This window comes from Acomys minous (genome assembly GCF_964271855.1).
Source record: "Acomys minous genome assembly, chromosome: 20".
NCBI lineage: Eukaryota > Metazoa > Chordata > Mammalia > Rodentia > Muridae > Acomys > Acomys minous.
In genome coordinates this window covers 17,130,906-17,153,714 of record NC_140502.1, presented here as the reverse complement: position 1 = coordinate 17,153,714, position 22,809 = coordinate 17,130,906, and the positions used below count along the sequence as shown (strand labels likewise).

The following is a 22,809-nucleotide window of genomic DNA, read 5'->3' as shown; positions in this document are numbered from 1 at the left end:
CTGGGACAGGGGACCCGGGCCCGCCCTGCCCAGCGCTCCTCCTGCGCTGCCCCACCCGGCTCACTCCGCTACGGACCGCACAGGGCTCAGACTGCTTGCTCTGCGCTTCCCGGATCCCTGGTGAGTGCTCCCCAAATTCCAGTCCTCACCCCTGCTCCTGTAACAGTCTGTGCCCTGTCCTTCCCAGTCCCTTCCAGTTCCCACATTCTTCCTCTGGGACCTCCGCTCCTCTGTTCTCCACGACTTTCCCCAGCCGCATCAGGTCTCCTCAGCCTCTCCCTAGTCCTCCTGTCGCGCCCGCAATCCCCCTACCGCGCCTCCAGTTCTCCCATTCCCTTCCCTCGCCTTCCTCACCTTCGAAGATGCCCAACCCTCCACACCCATCTCTGCCCCCCTCGCTCTGTCCTGCCATTCAGGAGCCTCTTCCTGTAGACCCTTCAGCTGCCCCTAAAGCGTCCTTTTAGAGATGTCCCTCAGCTGCCTTCCTGCCTGGGACACTTCCCGGAGCGGGGGGGGGGGGGGGGGGGGGCCCTCTCTCTGCATCGATGTAACGGGTTCTTACATCCGCCTATGTCTTCCCACCACTTTTCTCCAAACCATTTTCTTTTTTACTCTTCCGTCTCCCTTTTTGCCAATACGACTTTATGGACTTAATGTTTTGATTTGGAGGGGGTTTTTTTTGTTTTGTTTTTCGATGCTTAGATTGTCCCATCTTTGAGCCAGATATGGTGGCACAGTCCCTGAATCCTAAGGCATAGGAGGCAGAGGCAGGCAGATCTCTGAGTCTAAGGCCAGTCTGGCCTATATACCAGGCCAGCCAGAGATACACAGTGAGACCTTTTTTTTTTTTTTAAAGGGTGGTGGTGATGATGGAGGAGATATATAGGTCAGACTCAGCACTGTCTGCTTTCCCAGAAGACCCAGGTTCGATCCCCGGTACCCACACGGCAGCTCACAACCATCTGTTGCTTCAGTGCATGGGATCCAACACTTTTCTGCGCTCCCAGGGCATGCACGTGGCCCCCAGACATGCATCCCTGATGGTCTTTGAGCTGATCCAGATCGGCTTGTTCCTTCCCAGGGCCCAGCTCTGGGATAGCTGTTTCTCTAGGGAGCCCTGGATTCTTTCGGCGAGAAATGACATTTAGAGACTCCAGTCCGACCAAAAGCCGGTTCTTTGAGGCCACTAAAATAATAAGCATCTACTTACGGAGCAAGGGGAGAGACTGTTAGAGATCACCAGGAGGCTCAGCACCTCAGACTCTATAGTGACTCAAAGGCTCATGGGAGTATTGAGGGGCTACAGAGATCACAGTCTGGCTTTTGGGGGTGCTCACTGCTTCCAGGTTGTCGATGACTTTTTCCCCCTCAGCTCTTGAGACCTAGGATGGGAAAGAGGCGTTCCAGCTACAGTGCTTTACGGCTTGGTGATCCTTGCTGTCTCCCTGAGGCTCAGTTTCCTCCTTGGAACAGTGTAGGTAGGGGTGAGGGCTTAGCAGTGTTTGTACAGTGCTTGCCTAGCATGCTTGAAGCTGTGACTTCTAGCCCCCAACTCTGGATAAAACTAGGCATGCCAGTGCATGTCTGTCATCTCAGCACTAGTGGGGTAGAGACAAGAAGATCAGAAGTTCGAGACCATCCTCAGATACATTGAGTTCAAGTCCGTCATGGAATGCACAAGACATGGTCTCAAAAAGGCTTAAAATGGGGGTAGGGATAGAGTTAATTGATGAAGTCATGAAAACGAAGGGAGCTGCCACAGAGCTGGGGATGTGGCTCAGTGGTAGAGGCCCTGTCTAGAGTCCTCCAAATTAGGGGCTGGGGGGCACCGTTCTGTGGTAGAGCCCCTGCCTAGAACTCCCCCCCCTCAGTGAGGGGCTGGGGGTGTGGCTCAGTTAGAGTCCCTGCCTAGAATCTCCTAGTGAGGGGCTGGGGGCATGGCTCAGTGGTAGAGCCCCTGCCTAGAACCCCCCAGCGAGGGGCTGGGGGTGTGGCTCAGTGGTAGAGCCCCTGCCTAGAATCCCCCAGTGAGGGGCTGGGGCGTGTCTCAGTGGTAGAGCCCCTGCCTAGAATCCCCCAGTGAGGGGCTGGGGGCGTGGCTCAGTGGTAGAGCCCCTGCCTAGAATCCCCCAGTGAGGGGCTGGGGGCGTGGCTCAGTGGTAGAGCCCCTGCCTAGAATCCCCCAGTGAGGGGCTGGGGCATGGCTCAGTGGTAGAGCCCCTGCCTAGAATCCCCCAGTGAGGGGCTGGGGCGTGGCTCAGTGGTAGAGCCCCTGCCTAGAATCCCCCAGTGAGGGGCTGGGGCGTGGCTCAGTGGTAGAGCCCCTGCCTAGCATCCCCCAGTGAGGGGCAAGTCATTTCAGTGAAAACATGTCAGAGGAGGGACTTGTGAGGTAATGACGAATGGGTCTGGGTCTGACTTTCTGTGGAGGTAGGTGGGTCTTTTGAGATAGGGTCTTTTTGTTTGTTTGTTTTTTGAGTCAGGATTTCTCTGTGTAGCCTTCTCTCTCCTGGACTCCCTTTGTAGACCAGGTTGGCCTCGAACTCACAGCGATCTGCCTGCCTCTGCCTCCCGAGTGCTGGGATTAAAGGCGTGCGCCACCATTCCCGGCTCCAAGATCCCCTGCTTGAACCATACCCACTGTTAGTCTCCATGCTAGCCGCTCTCTCTCTTCTCCCATCCCTACGTCCCCCCCCAACCCCCCACCCTTCCCTCCCCACAACTCTAGCCGCTGCCTACAGTCTTCCTCCACGTTCCCTCCTCTTCCCGCAGGTGAGCTCTCCACCCCGTAAGTCTCTTTGGGTGACCCAGTGGGCATCGAAGTCGCCATGTTCAGCTGGTTGAAGAAGGGCGGGGCTCGGAGCCAGCAACCGGAGGCCATCCGCACTGTGACCTCGTCCCTCAAGGAGTTGTACCGCACGAAGCTTCTGCCGCTGGAGGAACACTATCGTTTCGGGGCTTTTCATTCACCAGCCCTCGAAGATGCCGACTTCGACGGCAAACCCATGGTGCTGGTAGCCGGCCAGTACAGCACCGGCAAAACCAGCTTCATCCAGTACCTTCTAGAGCAGGAGGTCCCGGGCTCCCGCGTGGGCCCCGAGCCCACAACCGACTGCTTCGTGGCTGTCATGCACGGCGAGACAGAGGGCACCGTGCCGGGCAATGCTCTCGTTGTGGACCCAGAGAAGCCCTTCCGCAAACTCAACCCCTTTGGAAACACTTTCCTCAACAGGTTGTGGCAGCCGGCCAGCCAGGAGTGGGGTGGGGGAGGGGGCGGACAAGGGACATCTTCTATCCCAGAATGCTTCTGTCCTTCTCAGCTCTGACTTCTCTTCTTTCTGCCTACTTCTTTCCCTTCCTGCGTCTGCTCCCTTCCCCGTGGGAGCCTGAGTTCCAATTGTGCCTCTGCCGCTGAGTGCTGGGCAGCCTTGGTCAAGTGACTTAACCTCTCTGTGTGCTTCTCATATCCATCTGGAAAAATTAAGGTAACAATATCGGTGACTTGGGATACCCCCAGACACAGATAGGGTCTTTTATAGATCCTATGATGCCTCGGAACTGTCTTCTTTCCAAGACTTCTATCCTCTGCACCTGCCTTTCTTTGACATAACCCTTAGTGTCCTTTCTTTGCTTCTCTGTTTGCCCTTTTTTTGCATTGACCCCTGACCTTCTGTCTCCCCGACCTCCAGGTTTATGTGCGCCCAACTCCCCAACCAGGTTCTGGAGAGCATCAGCATCATCGACACGCCTGGCATCCTGTCGGGTGCCAAACAGAGAGTGAGCCGAGGTGAGTGAGGAGGAAGCCCGGTCAGAGGCAGGAGGCTGGGCTGATGTCTGTACACACAGGTCTGAGGGAGGAGGCTGGGCTGATGTCTGTACACACAGGTCTGAGGGAGGAGGCTGGGCTGATGTCTGTACACACAGGTCTGAGGGAGGAGGCTGGGCTGATGTCTGTACACACAGGTCTGAGGGAGGAGGCTGGGCTGATGTCTGTACACACAGGTCTGAGGGAGGAGGCTGGGCTGATGTCTGTGCACACAGGTCTGAGGGAGGAGGCTGGGCTGATGTCTGTGCACACAGGTCTGAGGGAGGAGGCTGGGCTGATGTCTGTACACACAGGTCAGAGGCAGGAGGCTGGGCTGATGTCTGTACACACAGGTCTGAGGGAGGAGGCTGGGCTGATGTCTGTACACACAGGTCTGAGGGAGGAGGCTGGGCTGATGTCTGTACACACAGGTCTGAGGGAGGAGGCTGGGCTGATGTCTGTACACACAGGTCTGAGGGAGGAGGCTGGGCTGATGTCTGTACACACAGGTCTGAGGGAGGAGGCTGGGCTGATGTCTGTGCACACAGGTCTGAGGGAGGAGGCTGGGCTGATGTCTGTGCACACAGGTCTGAGGGAGGAGGCTGGGCTGATGTCTGTGCACACAGGTCTGAGGGAGGAGGCTGGGCTGATGTCTGTGCACACAGGTCTGAGGGAGGAGGCTGGGCTGATGTCTGTGCACACAGGTCTGAGGGAGGAGGCTGGGCTGATGTCTGTGCACACAGGTCTGAGGGAGGAGGCTGGGCTGATGTCTGTGCACACAGGTCTGAGGGAGGAGGCTGGGCTGATGTCTGTGCACACAGGTCTGAGGGAGGAGGCTGGGCTGATGTCTGTGCACACAGGTCTGAGGGAGGAGGCTGGGCTGATGTCTGTGCACACAGGTCTGAGGGAGGAGGCTGGGCTGATGTCTGTGCACACAGGTCTGAGGGAGGAGGCTGGGCTGATGTCTGTGCACACAGGTCTGAGGGAGGAGGCTGGGCTGATGTCTGTACATATAAGTCTGAGGGAGGAGGCTGGCGCCTGGGCTCTAGCATCCACAGCAGGTGGGCTGGACCCGCACCTCTAAGTTTAACAGAGGAGGCCAGGGTCCCCTTTGATTGTCCCTCTGCAGACAAATGGAGCTAGAGGAGGCGGCCATTCCCTCCACTGCTTCTGGTGGTGGGGCGGGGAGTCCCGGGTGAACACGTGTGAGCAGGCTGGAGCCACATGTCTGGGCGGGCCAGGGGGATGGAAAAGGAGAGATAAAGAGGGACAGAGCCTGGGGGGGGGGGGAGGACAAGGGGGGCGGGGGCCGGAGGTGCTAGAGAGTCCCAGGAAGAGACAGGGCTGGGCAGGGAGGCCCTGAGCCCTATGCTTGCTCCTCGGAGCTCTTGGCTTAGAGGCTGGGCCACAGATGGGCCTGAGAGGGAGAATCTGGGTAGGGGCCAAGGCCAGGCCTGGAATTTATAAACAGCTGTGCAGGGGGAGCAGCGGGGGGTGAATTCCAGCGGGGGCCTCCAGTGAGCACGTCCCCACCCACCCTGCCCAGCCTTTTAGCCCCGTTCCTACCCCAGTCTCTCTCCCTTCCCCCCACGTCTCTCCCTATCCCTGGCATCCCCGCCACCCACCCCCCACCCCCCCATCTCTAGACCTCAGCAACGGAATTGGGGTAAAGGAGGCAGCAGTGTAGGGCAGAGGGGACCCAAGGCCAGGCAGGAGGCAGGACCAGGGCAGGGCTTTGGCTCCAAAAGTACCCAGTGCCCCTGGCTGCTGTCCAGCAGAGCAGCCCCGAGGGAGAAACACAGGAGGCAGCTGCAGGAGTGTCACAGCGCTCTGCCAGCTGGAGGGGGGGGGGGCGAGGAGGGGAGGGAGAAATTCCTGGTGTGCTGAGCCCTTGGGCTGGGCCTAAATGATGGAGGCCAGGGGCCCGGCTTCCGCAGGAGATGAAGAGGGGTAGGGATGGGGGATTCCCCCTTCCTTTTCCTCGGGCCCTGGAGGCACAGGAGGTGGAGCCTGTCTGTCCTTGGGGACCTGTGGGGGTGGGGGTGGGAGAACTGAGTGAATCCTGGGGAAGTAGTGTGTAATGGGTGTGGGTCCTGGGACTCTGGCGGCCATGACTCTGTAGTGTGTGGCTTAATGGAAGTGTTGTGAGTGGCTACGTGTGCTGTGTGCTGGCTGCTTGTGACTAGTTGTGATTTTGTGTGATTCTGAGAGAAGGTGTGGGGCCGCAGAAGGGAGGGCATGGAGAGATCTTGTGAGGCTGTTTTATTGTGCTGTTGGTGCCTTGCACACAGACAAGTATGCCATGGCTTGAGCCCCTAGCTAGGGGATTCTAGGCAGGGGCTCTACCACTGAGCCACGCCCCCAGCCCCTCACTGGGGGATTCTAGGCAGGGGCTCTACCACTGTGCCACATCCCCAGCCCCTCACTGGGGGATTCTAGGCAGGGGCTCTACCACTGAGCCACACCCCCCGTCCCTCACTGGGGGATTCTAGGCAGGGGCTCTAGCACTGAGCTACATTCTCAGCTCTTGTGACTATAGAGTTTAAAGTGTGTGTGTGTGTGTGTGTGTGTTTTCTTGCTTGCACATGGATATGTTTGTCTGAATCTATACTTATGTGTGTGTGGGCTATCCTGTGCATCTTGAAAGGTGTATAATTACCAAAGAGAGATCATGTAGCAGTTCACATCTGTCATCCTAGTGCTAGGAAAGCTGAGACAGGAGGATTGTGACCAGTTGGAGGCTAGCCTGGACATCACAGTAATGTCACTGCAGTATAGGATGTGTTCAGACAGGGCTCCGTGCTCAAGTGTACTAATTTCTGTGTCTGTGATGGTATGTGAGTTCCCTATCTGTGCAAGTCCCAGACTCTGACACATAAGTATGTGTCTGGGAGCCTGGGTCTGGCTGCAGGAGGTTCTGATGTATCCAGCTGTTTGGTGCTGGGAGTGCACATCTGAGTGTGAATTGGCAGAGGTGTGGCTGCCTGGAGAAGTTTGCCTGGTGTGACTGTTGCCTGGGGCATCTCACTGGCACACCTACAGCCTGGACTCTGCTGATTTTTTTCATTTCCCTGTGTTTTGGTTTTTTGGGTTTTTTTTGTTTTTTTGTTTGTTTGTTTGTTTGTTTTGAGACAGGGTCTCTCTGTGTAGCCTTGGCTGTCTTGGACTTGCTCTGTAGGCTGTCCTTGAACTCACAGTGATCCACCTGCCTCTGCCTCCCGAGTGCTGGGATTAAAGGTGTGCACCACCCCGCCCGGCTTTCATCTCCCTTTTTTTTGACAGACAGTTTTGTTCTATAGTTCAGAGTGGTCTGGAACTCAGTATATATTCCAAATTAGCCCCTAACTGGTAGCAATCCTCCTGCCTCAGCTGCTCTTGCACTGAGATGACCGCCATGCGCCACCACCCCAGGCTTTGTTCCCTGAAACTATAAACGGCTTAAGCAATCGCGGCACACATTTTATCTCTGTGCCTCAGTTTCCCGCCTGTGAATGGGGGAGGAAACCATAGGAACTTCTGAGAATTAGGTGCATCGGGCAGATAGGTGCCTGGGTGATGGGCAACCAGGACTGTTTTTCTTGGGTGAGCATCCAGTCTCTCTGCCACGGCTCCATTCCCACGCTGACTCAACCTCCCTCCCTCCCTCCCTGCTGCTCAACCCCATGAGACACACTTTCCAAATCCAGGCCAGGGTGTACATAGAGACCAGTGGGGGAGGGGGGCCCCAGCTGCTGCCCCTGCAGTGACCTGCTCCTTCCTTCTCCCAGAACAATGTCCCTGCCCCTTCCCCCCTCTCTCACCAGCAAGGAGCATGCTGCCTCCTGGACCTTGGCGGGTGGGGGGGTGGTGGGGGTGGGGGGGTGGTGGGGGTGGAGGGAGTGGGGGTTGGGGGGGTGGGGGGTGGGGGGATGGGGGGGTGGGGGTGGGGGGGTGGGGGGGTAGGGGGGTAGGGGGGGGTTGGAAAGGATAGGGGGGTGGTAGGCAGCTATAGCTACTGAGTTGACTCCTGCCCTGTTGCCGCCCACCAGTTCCCTCAGCTGAGGAACGGAGTCATAAATTGCCTGCCTACTGGTGTTTTGTGGGACGAGTGAGTCTGTTCTATCCAGAGCTCAAATCAGGACGGCAGGGATGTGGCCTCCTTCTCCCCCTCCAAACACCGCCCCCCCCCCCCCCCCCGCAGCTGCTGCCTCTATAACCTCTCCTCCAGGAAGTCCTCCTGGATCCACACTTAGGCCAAGTTAGGGGACTCTCCACAGCTTCCGTGAACTCCACATCCTAACCCTGACCACTCCGAAGACGGGTTGGTACCCGGACTCTAAAGACAGAGTTGGGGTTCCCTCAACCTCCCTTTCTACTGGGAGCAGACGGGTAGAGATGAGGCCCAAGTCAGCCCTGTGTGGCTGGTGGCCCACGGCTAGTGTTTGTTGGACACTTAGTTTGCCCCCAGGCACTTTGTCTGCTCTTTAATAATTTTCTTGAGATGTAGGCACCAGAAGCTACTTTACCCCTTCACAGGCACAATGGCACATACTGCCTTAGGCTTTTCCCATAAAAGAGCTCATCTGTCATCTTCGTTTGGTTTTGTTATTTGAGACAGGGTTTCTCTGTGTAGCCCTGGAACTCACTCTGTAGACCAGGCTGGCCTCGAACTCACAGAGATCCACCTGCCTCTGCCTCCCGAGTGCTGGGATTAAAGGCGTGTACCACGCCACACCAGGCCCGGCTTTTGTTTTGATTTTAATTTTAGGATATAGGCAAGTTAGCTGCTTGCCTAATATCAGGCAGTGTACGGGGGCAGGGCAGTGATCGCTGGTTGCCAGGCCAGGGAGTGGGTCTTAACGTGGTCTTCTCGGCTCTCTTAAGTTTTGCTCATCAGGGCTGGAGAGATGGCTCAGTGGTTAAGAGCACTGCCTGCTCTTTTAAAGGACCAGGGTTCGATTCCCAGCACCCACATGGCAGCTCACAACTGTCTGCAACTCCAAGATCTTACACCCTCACACCAACATACACAAATTAAAATTAAATGAAAATATTTAAAAAAAAAAAGTTTTGCTCCTCAGTGAAGGAATAAGCGAAGGAGAATAGGGAGAAGTATTGAAGGCCATGAATGAGAAAAGAAATGGATGAATTAGTGACTGGATAGACATAAACTACTGAGCATACATGGGGGCAAGAAGACAGCACTCACTCCTAGAGAGATGGCTCAGTGGTTAGGGGTGGGAACTGCTCCTGTAGCAAAACCAACCTCAGTTCCCAGCACCCAAAATGAGTTGCTCACAAGCATTTGTAACTTTAGCTCCAGGGGGTCTGACACCTACGGCGTTCATGGGTACCTGCATTCGTGTGCACCTCCCCCCTACACACACTCAGATACACAGAGAGATACACATGGAGACGTACAAACACACAGACACACAAGCATACACAGACATACAGACATACACACAGAGAGACACAGACATACAGACACAGACAGACATAGACACAATACATTCATACAGACATACCCAGACACACAGAGACAGAGACACATAGACTTACACACAGACACACAAACATACACAGACACACATACTCAGTGACATATAGGCATACACACAGACACATAGACATACAAACATACACAGATACACACACTCAGAGACATATAGGCACACACAGACACACAGACATACAAACATACAGACACATACTCAGAGATGTATAGGCATACACAGACATACAAAGACACACAGACAGACAGACAGACAGACAGACAGACAGACACACACACACACACACACACACACACCAGAAAATAGCCCTAGCCTCCTGTCACTCAACCGCTTGCATATCCAACAAGTCCCCAGGAAGGGCTCTGATGACAGGGGCACATCAGGTGGCTGGGGAGTGGGTTCATAAGTACTGGAGCCTCTCTGAGATCATTTTAGGATTTTCCTTTGAGACAAGGTCTTACTATATAGGCCCAGCTGTCCTGCAACTTGCTACGTAGACCAGGCCAGTGTCAGACTCAAAGAGATCCACTTGCCTCTGATTCCTGAGTGCCAGCATTTTAAAGGTATACACACACCACCATCTCTGGCCACTTTAGGAATTTTGAAAATTCGGTGTGCGCTGGAGGGATGGCTCCGTGGGTGGGAGCACTTGCTGCTCTTGCAGGGGACCCAGGTACTCATGTCAGATGGTCCACAGCCATCCCTAAATCCAGCTACGGGCAGTCTGTATTACACTCTCTTCCGGCCTCTGTAGGCACCTGCACACACATGCGCACTGGCGCCTGAGCGCGCGTACACATACACGCAAAGGATAAGACACATTTTAAAATGTAAATAAAAATTGTACGCGTATGTGTTCGAATGTGAGTGTGCGCAAGGCGGCCAGAAGAGGACACTGAATCTCCAGGAACTGGAGTTAAAGGAGGTTGTAAGCCACCTGCCGGGGGTGTTGGGCACCAACTGAACTGGGGGGGGTCTTCTGGGACTGCGGTGTGTGTGTTCGCTTAACTGCGGAGCCATCTCTCTAGCCGCCAACTTTAGCATTTAAGAGTTCAGAAGAATGGGCGCTGTGACCGTGGTGTGGGAACGTGACTTCTGTTCCTTGGGCTCCGGTCCCTGCCTGCTCCAGGTTACGACTTCCCAGCTGTCCTGCGCTGGTTTGCCGAGCGCGTGGACCTCATCATCTTGCTCTTCGACGCCCACAAGCTGGAGATCTCCGATGAGTTCTCAGAGGCCATTGGTGCTTTGCGCGGCCACGAGGACAAGATCCGCGTGGTACTCAACAAGGCGGACATGGTGGAGACGCAGCAGCTGATGCGCGTCTACGGGGCGCTCATGTGGGCGCTGGGCAAGGTGGTGGGCACGCCGGAAGTCCTGCGCGTCTACATCGGCTCCTTCTGGTCCCAGCCGCTCCTTGTGCCAGACAACCGGCGGCTCTTCGAGCTCGAGGAACAGGATCTCTTCCGTGATATCCAAGGTCTCCCGCGTCATGCGGCACTGCGCAAGCTCAACGACCTAGTGAAGCGGGCGCGGCTGGTGCGGGTGAGCATGCTGGGTCCGCGGGAGGCACGGGAGACTTGGAGAAGTTGAGGGAGATCAGGAGATGGGGGAGGAGGAAGTCAAGAGGCTGCACGTGGGCTGAAGAAAGCCGAGGAGAACTTAGGGAGCCTGGGGAGGACCCGTGAGGCTATGGAGGATATGGAGGTCCACATGGCTCCTTCCAATGTCACCTTCTCAGAAAGGCGCCTCAGGCCGGGCGTGGTGGCGCACGCCTTTAATCCCAGCACTCGGGAGGCAGAGGCAGGCGGATCGCTGTGAGTTTGAGGCCAGCCTGGACTACAAAGGGAGTCCAGGACAGCCAAGGCTACACAGAGAAACCCTATCTCAAAAAACCAAAAAAAAAAAAAAAAAAAAGAAAGAAAGAAAAGAAAGGCGCCGCTCCTTTAATAAGCATACCTACTCCTGATTTATGCCTTATCCTATTGGGACTCACCCCTCTGAAGAGCTTGGCATCCGAGAATTCCTTTCGTGGCCATTTTAAAAAACAAAAACAAGGCCGGCATGGTTGCGCACGCCTTTAATCCCAGCATTTGGGAGGCAGAGGCAGGTGGACCGCTGTGAGTTTGAGGCTAGCCTGCTCTACAAAGTGAGTCCAGGACAGCCAGGGGTACACAGAGAAACCCTGTCTCGAAAAACCAAAAAAAAAAAAAAAAAAAAAAAAGAATTCCTTTCATGAGTGTCGCTGGATCTGAATTGCTCTGTAAATATTTATGGAATGAATGACACCCGGAGGGACTTCAGCTTGAACAAAGTCACCCCTGTGCCCAGTGCTCTGCTGGGACATGCTGGCGATGCAGCTAATGGCCAAGGCGGTTCTTGCCTTGCCCAGTGAGGCTCTAGGTCTGAATGCCCCAGGACAGTTTCAAGACTCACCCTTTTCCTGGAGGAGAAGACAGACCCGTCCCCACAGCAGTGATATGCAAGCACTGCTCCAGTCTCAGGGCTGGGTGGAGTCAGAAAGGCTTCTTAGAGGAGAGGGCAGCAGAGGGAATATATGATAAAACTGAGGAGGTGCTGGGTGTCAGAACACTGCCGAGGCTTCGGGCTACCCCACGCATCTTATGCTTTATTTTTGTTTGTTTGGGTTTGTTGTTTTGTTTTTGTTTTTCGAGATAGGGTTTCTCTGTGTAGCCTTGGTTGTCCTAAGACTCGCTTTGTAGACCCAGGCTGGCCTCGAACTCAACAGCGATCCGCCTGCCTATGTGCTCCACCATGCCCGGCCTTGTTTTTTTTTTTTTTTAAATGGTTCTTTTGAAGGTTTATTTACTTATTACGTATATGGTGTTCTGTCTGCATGTACACCTGCAGGCCTGAGGAAGGCAGCAGATCTCATTATAGATGGCTGTGAGCCACCATGTGGGTGCTGGGAATTGAACTCGGGACCTTTGGAAGAGCAGCCAGTGTTCTTAACCTCTGAGCCATCTCTCCAGCCCTCTTATACTTTATTTTAAGGGCGCTGGGGAGACACGGAAAGGTTTGGAGCAGATGACAGGATTACGCTCAAGCTGCCTTCTGGAGACTGAATTCGGGTCTAGGAAGAACCTAGGGGCCTGGAGGCTGTACGCAGCCTGCTTCAGGGTGGGCCTCAGAGAGGAAGAGGAGGGCAAGGCCTTTGCTTTCAGAGCCCAACGGAACATTTACAAGGGCGGCTGCCAGGGGTGGAGGTAGGGCAGGAAGCTGGGCTGGAGAAAAGGCCAAGAAAGTTCTAGGTGGTAGAGGCATCCAAGGTGTGGTTTAAGGCGCTGGAGAGGGGTGAATCACTGCCTCCAACCCCACCCTACCACAGGAATCCTCTAAGAGAGCACTGAGGCCCAAGGCGCCTGCCCCAGGAGGTCAGGGTTTCCCTTTAGTCACTGTGTCCCCATTTCTCCCTTTCCCGCTTTTTTTTTTCTTGTTCATGCTCTTTTCCTAGTCTTTTCTTTCTTCCCACTTCTTCTTTGTCTCAGCACCCTATAGCTCACCCTCAACCCCCTCTGCAGCACTCTCTTAGGTCCCGCAGCACAGGGACCAAGGAACAGGGCCGGACACCTGGCGCCCCGGCCAGGCGGGAGGTGGCTCCGGAAACTCGGGACAAACCCCGGCGTCCGACTCGCTCCCCAGCCCTGCCCGCGCCACCTCCCTTATCTCTTCCTGCCACCTTCCCACGCTTCCTCCCTGGAAAAGCCATCAGCTCTCCGGCCAGCCTCCATCAGCTGGGAGAGCCGCGGTCCTTGCAGACTACGCCCCTCCCCTTTGGGGGCAGCTCTAGGAGGCCACGCCCCTTGAGTAGCTAACAAGCCACGCCTCTCCCATTGCCCGCCTCCCCTCATTGATTTGCCCTAAGAGGCACAGCAAGCCACAATCGATTTGCCCAAACAGGCTATACACCTCTCTGAGGGCCCCTCCTCAGGCCACGCCCCTCCTCATTTCCATTAACTCACTCTATCAGGCCACACCTCCTCCCCAGTGGCCTAGTCCTTCTGACCACATCCCTACACGTCTCTCCCTACTAGCCTGCTGGGGCAAGTCCCATCCTTCTCAAGTGGCCCACTACTTCAAACCCTACTTCTCCTGGTTGTTTCAGCCCTTCTTCTCGTTTCCCCGGCTCTTCCTTACTGGCGTTCCTTTTCTCCCGGAAGCAGACGGTAACTTCCCGTTCTGACCCCTATTCTGATTGGCCTCTTAGACCTGTAGGCTAAGCCTTCCTCTAGTCCTTAAGCTCATCCTTAGGTCCCTAGTGCCTGCCTGGTGCCCAGGGTCCTAGTCTTCAGGATTGGCTTTGACCAAACTTCATTATGCCATCCCACTTTGTGACACGCCCTCCCCTCGCCCCACCCCACCCCCTCACAAATGACCCAGACGCACTTGGTCCAGTGACCAATAACAGCTCACATGGCTTTAACTTCCCTTGAATGTTCTCCTTCGGTGGTCCAAGGCCAAAAGGCCAAGAACCTGCTCATTAAGAGCTCCTGGTAACTCACCGCCCAAGTCTCAGTTGCGTATCTGTACAAGGCAGGGTAGGGTGTTCGTGTTGCTCTGTCTGTGCCCTTTGGTGGATGTGTCAGCTACTAGGAGGGGTGGTTGCAGAATGCTGTAACGCCTGTAGCCGAAATCTGGGAAGAAATTATTCTTTTATCACTTGTTTTTTTAAGTTTGTTTTTGTTTTTTTCGAGACGGAGTATCTCTGTCTAACAGCCCTGGCTGGACTTGCTTTGTAGATCAGGCTGGCCTCAAACTCAGAGATCCGCCTCCCGAGTGCTGGGATGAAAGGCGTGCGCCACCTCCACCCGGCTTTTAATTTTTATTTTATTGTGTGCGCATGATACGTGTGTGTGTGTGCATTCATATGCCACATTCTACCTATCAAGGCCAGAGGACAACGTGTGTCAGTTCTGTCCTTCCACACGTGGGCCCCAGGAACCCAACTCCCGGAAGGCAGCAAGCATCTTTACTCCGGCCCATGCTTATGGCCGGCTTTACTTTATGTCCATCTGAGCATGCGCATTGGATGGAGCCGCCTGCCAGCAGCAGACATGCCCGAAGTCAATTGTTCTGCCATGCTCATGTATTTTCCAGTAATGTATGAGAATGTGGTTCAAAGGTTCTCAAGTGCAGTGGCTTATCCCACAATGATTTCCTGAGTGACACTGTGCTTGTTGTCCCGGGGTTGGAGACAGAGGAAACAGACAAGGCTTGGCCTGGCAGAGCTCGTTAGTCTGATGGAGGGAAACAGACCAGTTAGATAAAATAACGACCTCGTGGCACATGCCTTTAATCCCAGCACTCTCACTTGGGAGGTTGAGGCAGGCGGATCGCTGTGAGTTCGAGGCCAGCCTTGTCCACAAACCAAGTCCAGGACAGCCAAGGCTGCACAGAGAAACCCTGTCTCAAAAAACCAAAATAATAATAATAATAATAATAATAATAATAATAATAATAATAATAATAATAATAATAATAATAACAGTGACGTCAGCTCAACTGTGAAGAAGACAGAAGGGGTGGAGATAATCACTTGGTTTTCATGGACAAACTCAGGGGGCAGGGAATACTAGGAGAGAGCTCCAGGCAGAGAGCATGGTCACATGCAAAGGCCCTGAGGTTGGGGGAAACGGTGCGCTGCTCACTGAGAAGTGCTGGTGAGCAGTATTTGGAGGGGAAAGATGAGGGAGAGGGTGTGGGTGAAGCTGCAGGAGCCAGGCGGGGAGGGCCGTGGGGCTCTTGGGATTATGGAGGGGGTAGGTGGAGGGATGCCCAGCAGTTAAGAGCACTGGCTGCTTTTCTAGAGGATCCAGGTTTGGTTCCCAGCACCCACCAAGCTGTTTACTAACTCTAGTCCCAGAGGGTCTGCTGTCCTCTTCTGGCCACTGTGGGCCCTGCACACACATGGTGCTCAGACACATAGACAAAATGCCCATACACACTTAAACGTTTTTGGTTGGTTGGTTTTTGGTTTTGCGAGACAGGGTCTCTCTGTGTAGCCTTGGCTGTCCTGGACTCCCTTCGTAGACCAGGCTGGCCTCGAACTCACCGCGTTCCGCCTGCCTCTGCCTCCCCGAGTGCTGGGATTAAAGGGATGCGCCACCGGCACATTTAAAAGTTTTTAAATGCAGATGGGTAGGGTGGCACACACCTGTAAGCCCTTGAGGTCAGCCTGGTCTACAAAGCAAGTCCAGGACAGCCAAGGTTACACAGGGAAACCCTGTCTCAAAAAAAAAAAAAGTTTTAAAATGCAAATGGCAAATTGAAGTTTTTCTAACCTCAGCATTCAGGAGGTAAAGGCAGGAGCGTTGCCGGTTTAAGTCCAACTGGACTTTGCAGAGCTAGGCACAGCTAAGGGCAACTCCCTCTGAGCTGAGCCTTGGAGTGCTTTGGAGGACCTCAGGCTCTGCGGCTGAGTAGGAATGTGAACAGGAGAAAGGCAAGTCCCAGCTCTGGACTGGTATGTGGGTGAGGCCAGCTTGCCAGAGCGTAAAGCTGGGAGGGGCTGAGATGGCTTAGCAGAGACAGGAGCCTAGGTTGAACCTCACAAGAGAAGACAGTGGGGTTCACCTGCCTGTAACATATTAATTATAGAGAAAGGGATGTGTCCAGCCAGACATGGTGACTTTCACTTGTGATCTCAGCATCGAAGAGGCTGAGGCAGGAGGATGGCTGCAAGTTTGAATCCAGCCTGGGGTATGAAGTGCAACCATCTACCAAAAAAAAAAAAAAAAAGAGAGAGAGAGAGAGAGATCCGGGCGTGGTGGTGCATGTCTTTAATCCCAGCACTCGGGAGGCAGAGGCAGGTGTATCTCTGTGAGTTCAAGGCCAGCCTGGTCTACAAAGTGAGTCCAGGACAGCCAAGACTGCACAGATGCACAGAGAGACCCTGTCTCGAAAAACCAAGAAAAAAAACCCAACAACAACAACAAAAAAGAAAAGCTGAGCCAGACGTGGTGGCGCACACCTTTAATCCCAGCACTCGGGAGGCAGAGGCTGGCGGATCGCTGTGAGTTCGAGGCCAGCCTGGTCTACAAAGTGAGTCCAGGACCACTAAGATAACATAGAGAAACCCTGTCTCAAAAAACCAAACCAAACCAAACCAAAATAAAACAAAACAAAAAGAAACAAAAGAAAAGCTATACATAGTGATAAACACTTGCTGCCCCAACAGGAGGTGGAGGCAGGAGAAACAGGTGTTCAGGGCCAGTCTGGGTTATATGAGATCCTGTCTCAAAGAGAAAGAAATGCAGGTTCCCAGGCCCTGCCCTACCCAGCCCCGGTCTCCTGGTGACTGTACGGCAGGCTCAGGTGTGGATGCCCTTCTGCAGGTGCATGCTTACATCATCAGCTACCTGAAGAAAGAGATGCCCTCAGTGTTCGGGAAGGAGAACAAAAAGAAGCAGCTGATCCTCAAGCTGCCTGTCATCTTCGCGAAGATCCAGCTAGAGCACCACATCTCCCCTGGGGACTTTCCTGACTGCCAGAAGATGCAGGTGCGGTGGGCTGGTGCAGACAGGGTGGCAGGGTGATGCAGGTGGGGGAAGGGGCTGGTGCAGACAGGGTGGCAGGGTGATGCAGGTGGGGGGAGGGGGCAGGTGCAGACAGGGTGGCAGGGTGATGCAGGTGGGGGGAGGGGGCTGGTGCAGACAGGGTGGCAGGTTGATGCAGGTGGGGGGAAGGGGCTGGTGCAGACAGGGTGGCAGGGTGATGCAGGTGGGGGGAGGGGGCTGGTGCAGACAGGGTGGCAGGGTGATGCAGGTGCGGGGGGCAGGTGCAGACAGGGTGGCAGGGTGATGCAGGTGGTCGTGGTGGGGATATTGCAGACAGGGTGGAAGGCAGGGTGTCGATGAGAGAGTCCCCGTAGGCTCTGAGACAGAGCCTAGAAGGCTGTAGAGCTGGGTGGCATTTTCACCCATGGGAACCTGGCTTTATGAGTTAGGGTTCATAACAGAGGAAAGAGAAAACCCATAACAGTAGTTAACAGGGAAGTTACTTTTTCCCCCCTTACTAAGGCCCTAGAACATACTCAGGGGTGGGACAACTTGCTGCTTTATGAAGCCAGGGAGGGACTGTATTCCTCTTCTCCATGCTTGCCCGCCAAGAGACCTCAGGGCATTAATGGCTGCAGGAACTCCAATCGTCACGTCTGCATCCCAGCCAGCAAGAAGACGGAGAGGGAGGTTGGGCGATGTCTCAGAGCTTAAGAGCATTTATTGCCCTTGTAGGGGTCCTGGGTTCCTTTCCTTACGCCCACGTGGCAGTTCGCTCCCATCTATCACTCCTGTTCCAGGGGATCCAATGCCCTCTCCTGAGTTCCGTGGGCACCAGGCATACATGTGGTGCACAGGCATGCATGCAGGCAAAACACTCACACACGTAAAATCAAAATAAATATTTTAACATGAGAAGAGAGGAAGTAGCTAACGTCCTATAATCTAAGCAATTGGAAGATACAGACAGGAAGATCAAGAACTCAAGGAAGCCTTAGCTACAGGAATTCAAGGATAGCCTGGGCTATACAGAATCCTATCTTTGAAAGGGAAGTCAGGCAGATGAGTACAGCCCCCCCCCCTCAGAGATTGATTTATTTATTATGTATACACTGTTTTGCCTGAATGTACACCTGCAGGCCAGAAGAGGGCACCAGATCTCATTATAGATGGTTGTGAGCCACCATGTGGTTGCTGGGAATTGAACTCAGGACCTTTGGAAGAGCAGCCAGTGCTCTTAACCTCTGAGCCATCTCTCCAGGCCCTGCCTCTCTCTTCAAGGACTCGGCGTTTTTCTTTTACGCAAATGGTCCAAGCTGTGCTATCCAATACGGTAGGCACTGACCATATTAAAGCTGAGTTATCGCCAGGTATATTGAACCATGCCTATTAACCCCAGCACTGGGGAGGTGGGCAACGGCAGGATGATCATAAGTTCAAGGCCAGCCTAGGTTACATAGCAAGTTCTAGGCCAGCCTGAGCTGAGCTGGATAGTCAGACGCTGTCAATAGATAGATAGATAGATAAATAGACAGACAGACAAAACAAATGGAACTGGAGAAATGGATCAATGATTGGGAACATACATGCTCTTTCAGAGGACCTGGATTCAGTTCCCAGCATCCTCGTGGCGGCTCACAACCATCTGTAACTCCGGTTCCAGGGAATGCGATACCCTCTTCAGGCCTCTGTGGGCTCCTACATACACGTGGCGCACATGAACTCATGCAAGCGCATACAGAGACATAAAAATAACACATTAAAAAAAGCAAAAATGGAATTATAGATTAGGCTACTTTACAAAACCACATGCAGCTTGTGGGTACCATATATTAAACTGGGTAATTCTAGAAGGTGTGCGTGCAACCTGTGCTTTAAAGACAATTGGCAGAGGCAGACGGATCGCTGTGAGTTCGAGGCCAGCCTGGTCTACAAAGCAAGTCTAGGACAGCCAAGGCTACACAGAGAAACCCTGTCTCAAAAAACAAAAACAAATACAAAACAAAAAAGACAATTGGCTGGAGCTTAGTCACATGACTGTTCAGCCTGCTAAGAAGGGTAGCCTTTCCCGGTGGCAGGGCGGGGCTGACCAAACAAAAGTGGTACAGGTCATATCCACTAAGGCAGAGACTAGTTCCTGCTTGCCTATCCTAAGGCATCAACTTTGAGCCTGCTAACTGAGCCTGCTCATACAGACCTGTGGTCCCAGCCTCTCAGGAAGCCGGGTCAGGAAGATGACAGACTGAAGGCCAGTGTTCACACCTTACAGAAGCCATGCCTCCTCTAACAATAAAATAAGGAAAAGAATTGGTGGTGCATGCTTGTGACAGTTGTAAAAATGAAGGCAGAAAGATCAGAAGTTTGAGATCATCTTCTCTTAACACGGCGATTTGGAGGGTAGCCTGGGTTACATGAGACTCTGGCTCAAAGGGGGCGGAGGGGCTGTAAAACAAGACTAGGCTCAAGCCGGGCGTGGTGGCCCACGCCTTTAATCCCAGCACTCGGGAGGCAGAGGCAGGCGGATCGCTGTGAGTTCGAGGCCAGCCTGGTCTACAAAGCGATTCCAGGACAGCCAAGGCTACATAGAGAAACCCTGTCTCGAAAAACCAAAAAAACAAACAAACAAACAAACAAACAAACAAACAAGACTAGGCTCATTAGTGCCTAGAATCCCCCAGTAAGGGCCTGGGGGCGTGGCCTTGTGATGGTGCCCCTCCCCCTTACCTCTGAGGCTTCTCCATTCCTCCCACCAGGAGCTGCTGATGGCACACGACTTCACCAAGTTCCACTCACTGAAGCCAAAGCTGCTGGAGGCTCTGGATGAGATGCTGACGCACGACATCGCCAAGCTGATGCCGCTGCTTCGGCAGGAGGAGCTGGAGAGCGTGGAGGCTGGCGTGCAGGGCGGTGCGTTTGAGGGCACCCACATGGGGCCCTTCGTGGAGCGGGGCCCTGATGAGGCCCTGGAGGATGGCGAGGAAGGCGAGGAAGACGATGCCGAGTGGGTGGTGACCAAGGACAAGTCCAAATACGATGAGATCTTCTACAACTTGGCGCCTGCCGACGGCAAGCTGAGCGGCTCCAAGGCCAAAACCTGGATGGTGGGTACCAAGCTACCCAACTCTGTGCTGGGCCGGATCTGGAAGCTGAGCGATGTCGACCGAGATGGCATGCTGGATGACGAGGAGTTTGCCCTGGCCAGCCACCTCATCGAGGCCAAGCTCGAAGGCCATGGGCTCCCCACCAACCTCCCCCGACGCCTGGTGCCCCCTTCCAAGCGACGCCAGAAGGGCTCCGCTGAGTGAGACAGCCGCAGCCGCTGGCTCCCTCTCCCACTTTTGCCTTGCTGTGGCTCCCCAGCTCCAGTTGGCTACATGGCTACACGCAGATCCCTGCTCTGGCCCACTCACCTTGCCTGCTCACCCTGCCCTGCTGTTAAGGACTTGGGGCGGGGGGTGGGGGTGAGGGTGGGGGGGTGGCTTCTCTCCGACACCAGACATTCAGTGAAAGCACTTGAAGAGGACCAGGGAGAAAGACAAACCTGTCTGTCCTTCATACCTTCACCCTTCCATACACAGGGGCTTATCACAGAAACACACACAGGCGTCCATCCACCATTCGTATGTAGACCTTTTTTTTTTTTTTGAAGTCTCTCACATAACCCAGGCTACTCTTGAACTTCCTATGTAGCTGAGGATGACCTTGAACTTCTCACCTTCATGGCTCCACTTCCTGAGTGCTGGAGTTTCCTGCCGGGAGCCACCATGCCTGGTTTATGCAGTGCTGCGGTGTGCACCCAGCCAGGGCCTCCTGCATGCCAGGCCAAGCACTCTTTATCAACTGAGCTATGCCCCCACCCACGGCCCCATCCAAATATTTATTGAGCACTTGTTGCAGGCTGGGCCCTGGTGGAACTGACTCTCAGGAGTGTGGCATCTACATAGTCACACAAACACCGATACCAGCAAGACCCCTTGTCCCTTTTTATAGTTACCTATTAAAAAAAAAAAAAGCAGCTACTTTTTACCCAGCCATGCTAAGATTCCTTCATCCATTATGTCTTCAGGTCCCAGGACCATTGGGGATTCAGAGGGGACACCTGACCTCCTCCTTCCTCATATGAACCCCCTTTCTTTCCCTTTCCTCCCCACAAATCCTAAATTCTGACCATACCCATTTCACAAAGATCCTGCAGCAAATAGAAAAAAAACAAAAACAAAAACAAAACCGACTTTCCAGCTCCTTCCATGCTCTCTGCCCAACGCCCCCCTAGTCCTCTCAGCACGTGCAGGGGTTTGGGAACCGAAGTATGCTGCCCTCTGCCCACCTTCAGGTCATATTTAAGTAAAGACCCTATGAAAGGCCCAGGAGTGGGGCTGCTTTAGTGAAGCTGGGGTTTCCATGGCTATCCTGGGGGACTGGGAATTCTTGGTGCTATAGCCTTTCCTCCTAAGAGGCGCCCCGCCCCACCTTGTGTCTTTAGCGCCTTAGTGTTTGACCCTGGTGGCGGTGGGGGACATCATAGAAAAAGACGGGTTGAGGAAGAAAGGACGGCTGGAAGGGGCTGGAAACCCAAGAGTGTCGTCCCCCCACCCCCCAGGGCCAATAAAGCCAAGGCTGCTGCTTGTGTCTCTGTCAGGCTGTCTTGGAACAGGGGGACCCCTAAGGAAGAGGCGCCTGGGGGACCTTCCTGGCTCACCGGGGCGGTGCAGCCTGTGACTCAACTCTGCGCTGACTCAGACTCGGGCTGGGGGCCAACCCTGCATATTTTCCAAAGAAAAGTTACTCAGGGCCCTCCCCACCCCCGGGACATCCCTCCCTCCTGCCTCCCGCCTCCCGCCGCGGGGCCTGGGAACCTAGTCCTGGACGTGGACCAGGGCCAGTGCCAGTTTGTGTACAGTACGTCCTTAGTCCCCAAAGCACCTCCAGCGCCGCACACTGATACGACGTGAATGCATTAGAGCAGATCCTGCAGTACGAGACCACTGTGTCTTTGGGGGGTGGGCGGCGGAGCCGGGTAAGGATTAGTGCAAGATTCACACCCGCCTCGCTCGGGAGACTCGCTGACCTGGAGAGCCTCCCGCCCACGCGTGCCCGCTCCCCTGCCATGAGCGCCCTCTGGCGGTAAGGCAGCAGTCAATAACTCAACCCAGGCTATCACTGCAACACCCAGGGTTAGGATGAGTTGAGTTCTGCTATGCACCCCCGACCCGATGTGTTCCCGCTGGTGCCCTTTTCCTTTAAGAGCCCAGAATAGAGGTGCTTTGTAATCCCAGCAACAGTGGCCCATGCCTTTAATCTCAGTACGGGAGGTAGAGGTAGTGGATATCTGAGTTCGAGGCCAGCCTGGTCTATAGAGTGAGTTCCAGGACAGCCAGGGCTACACACAGAGAAACCCTGTGTGTGGTGTGGCTGGGGCCTTAGTCCAGTGTTAACAGTACTTGCCCTACTTGAAATGGGCACTAGTTTCCCCTATCAACATAACCGAAAACCAAAACCCTTTGTAGACCTCTTTGGATGACTACCATGTCCCAGGGGCCTCCGGGGGCGGGGTGGAGGCAGTAGCTTAGGCACCACTTTAAGCTCTTTAAGTGTATTAACTTTTTATCTTCAGAATAACTTAGCATTGTTACTCCTGTTTTACAGCTAAGAAAACTAGGGCATTATATTGCTTGCCCACGAGCAATTGTTCTGAGTCTCCCTCCCGAGCCTGTGAGTTATGTATGCTTCTAACATTGCTTGAATATCACCTTCTGTCTGTCCAACGTAGCCCCTCCTAAAGTTCTTTGATTTCTAACATTCTAGGATTGGAAGTTAAAAAAAAAAAAAACTTTAAAAAAATGTGTGTTTGTGTGTTTGAGTGTATGCATGCACACTTGTGTGTGGATACCAAGGAGCCGAAGTTACAGTTGTGAGCCACCAAGTGGGGCCTGGGGATTGAACCAGGGTCCTCCAGAAGAGCAGCCAGGGCTTTTAACAGCTGAAGCATCTGTCC

The 22,809-nt window shown here is 54.1% G+C and overlaps 1 protein-coding gene across 1 annotated transcript; it reads left to right on the top strand.

Moving 5' to 3' along the window:
* EHD2 (EH domain containing 2) lies at nucleotides 1-21,041 on the top strand. The gene is made up of 6 exons (XM_084770530.1): nucleotides 1-120; nucleotides 2,773-3,232; nucleotides 3,690-3,787; nucleotides 10,430-10,842; nucleotides 16,653-16,817; nucleotides 19,568-21,041. The coding sequence occupies exons 2-6, from the start codon at nucleotides 2,829-2,831 to the stop codon at nucleotides 20,117-20,119; spliced, it is 1,632 nt and encodes a 543-aa protein (XP_084626656.1). The 5' UTR covers nucleotides 1-120; nucleotides 2,773-2,828; the 3' UTR covers nucleotides 20,120-21,041.
* The last annotated feature ends 1,768 nt before the right edge of the window (nucleotides 21,042-22,809 follow it).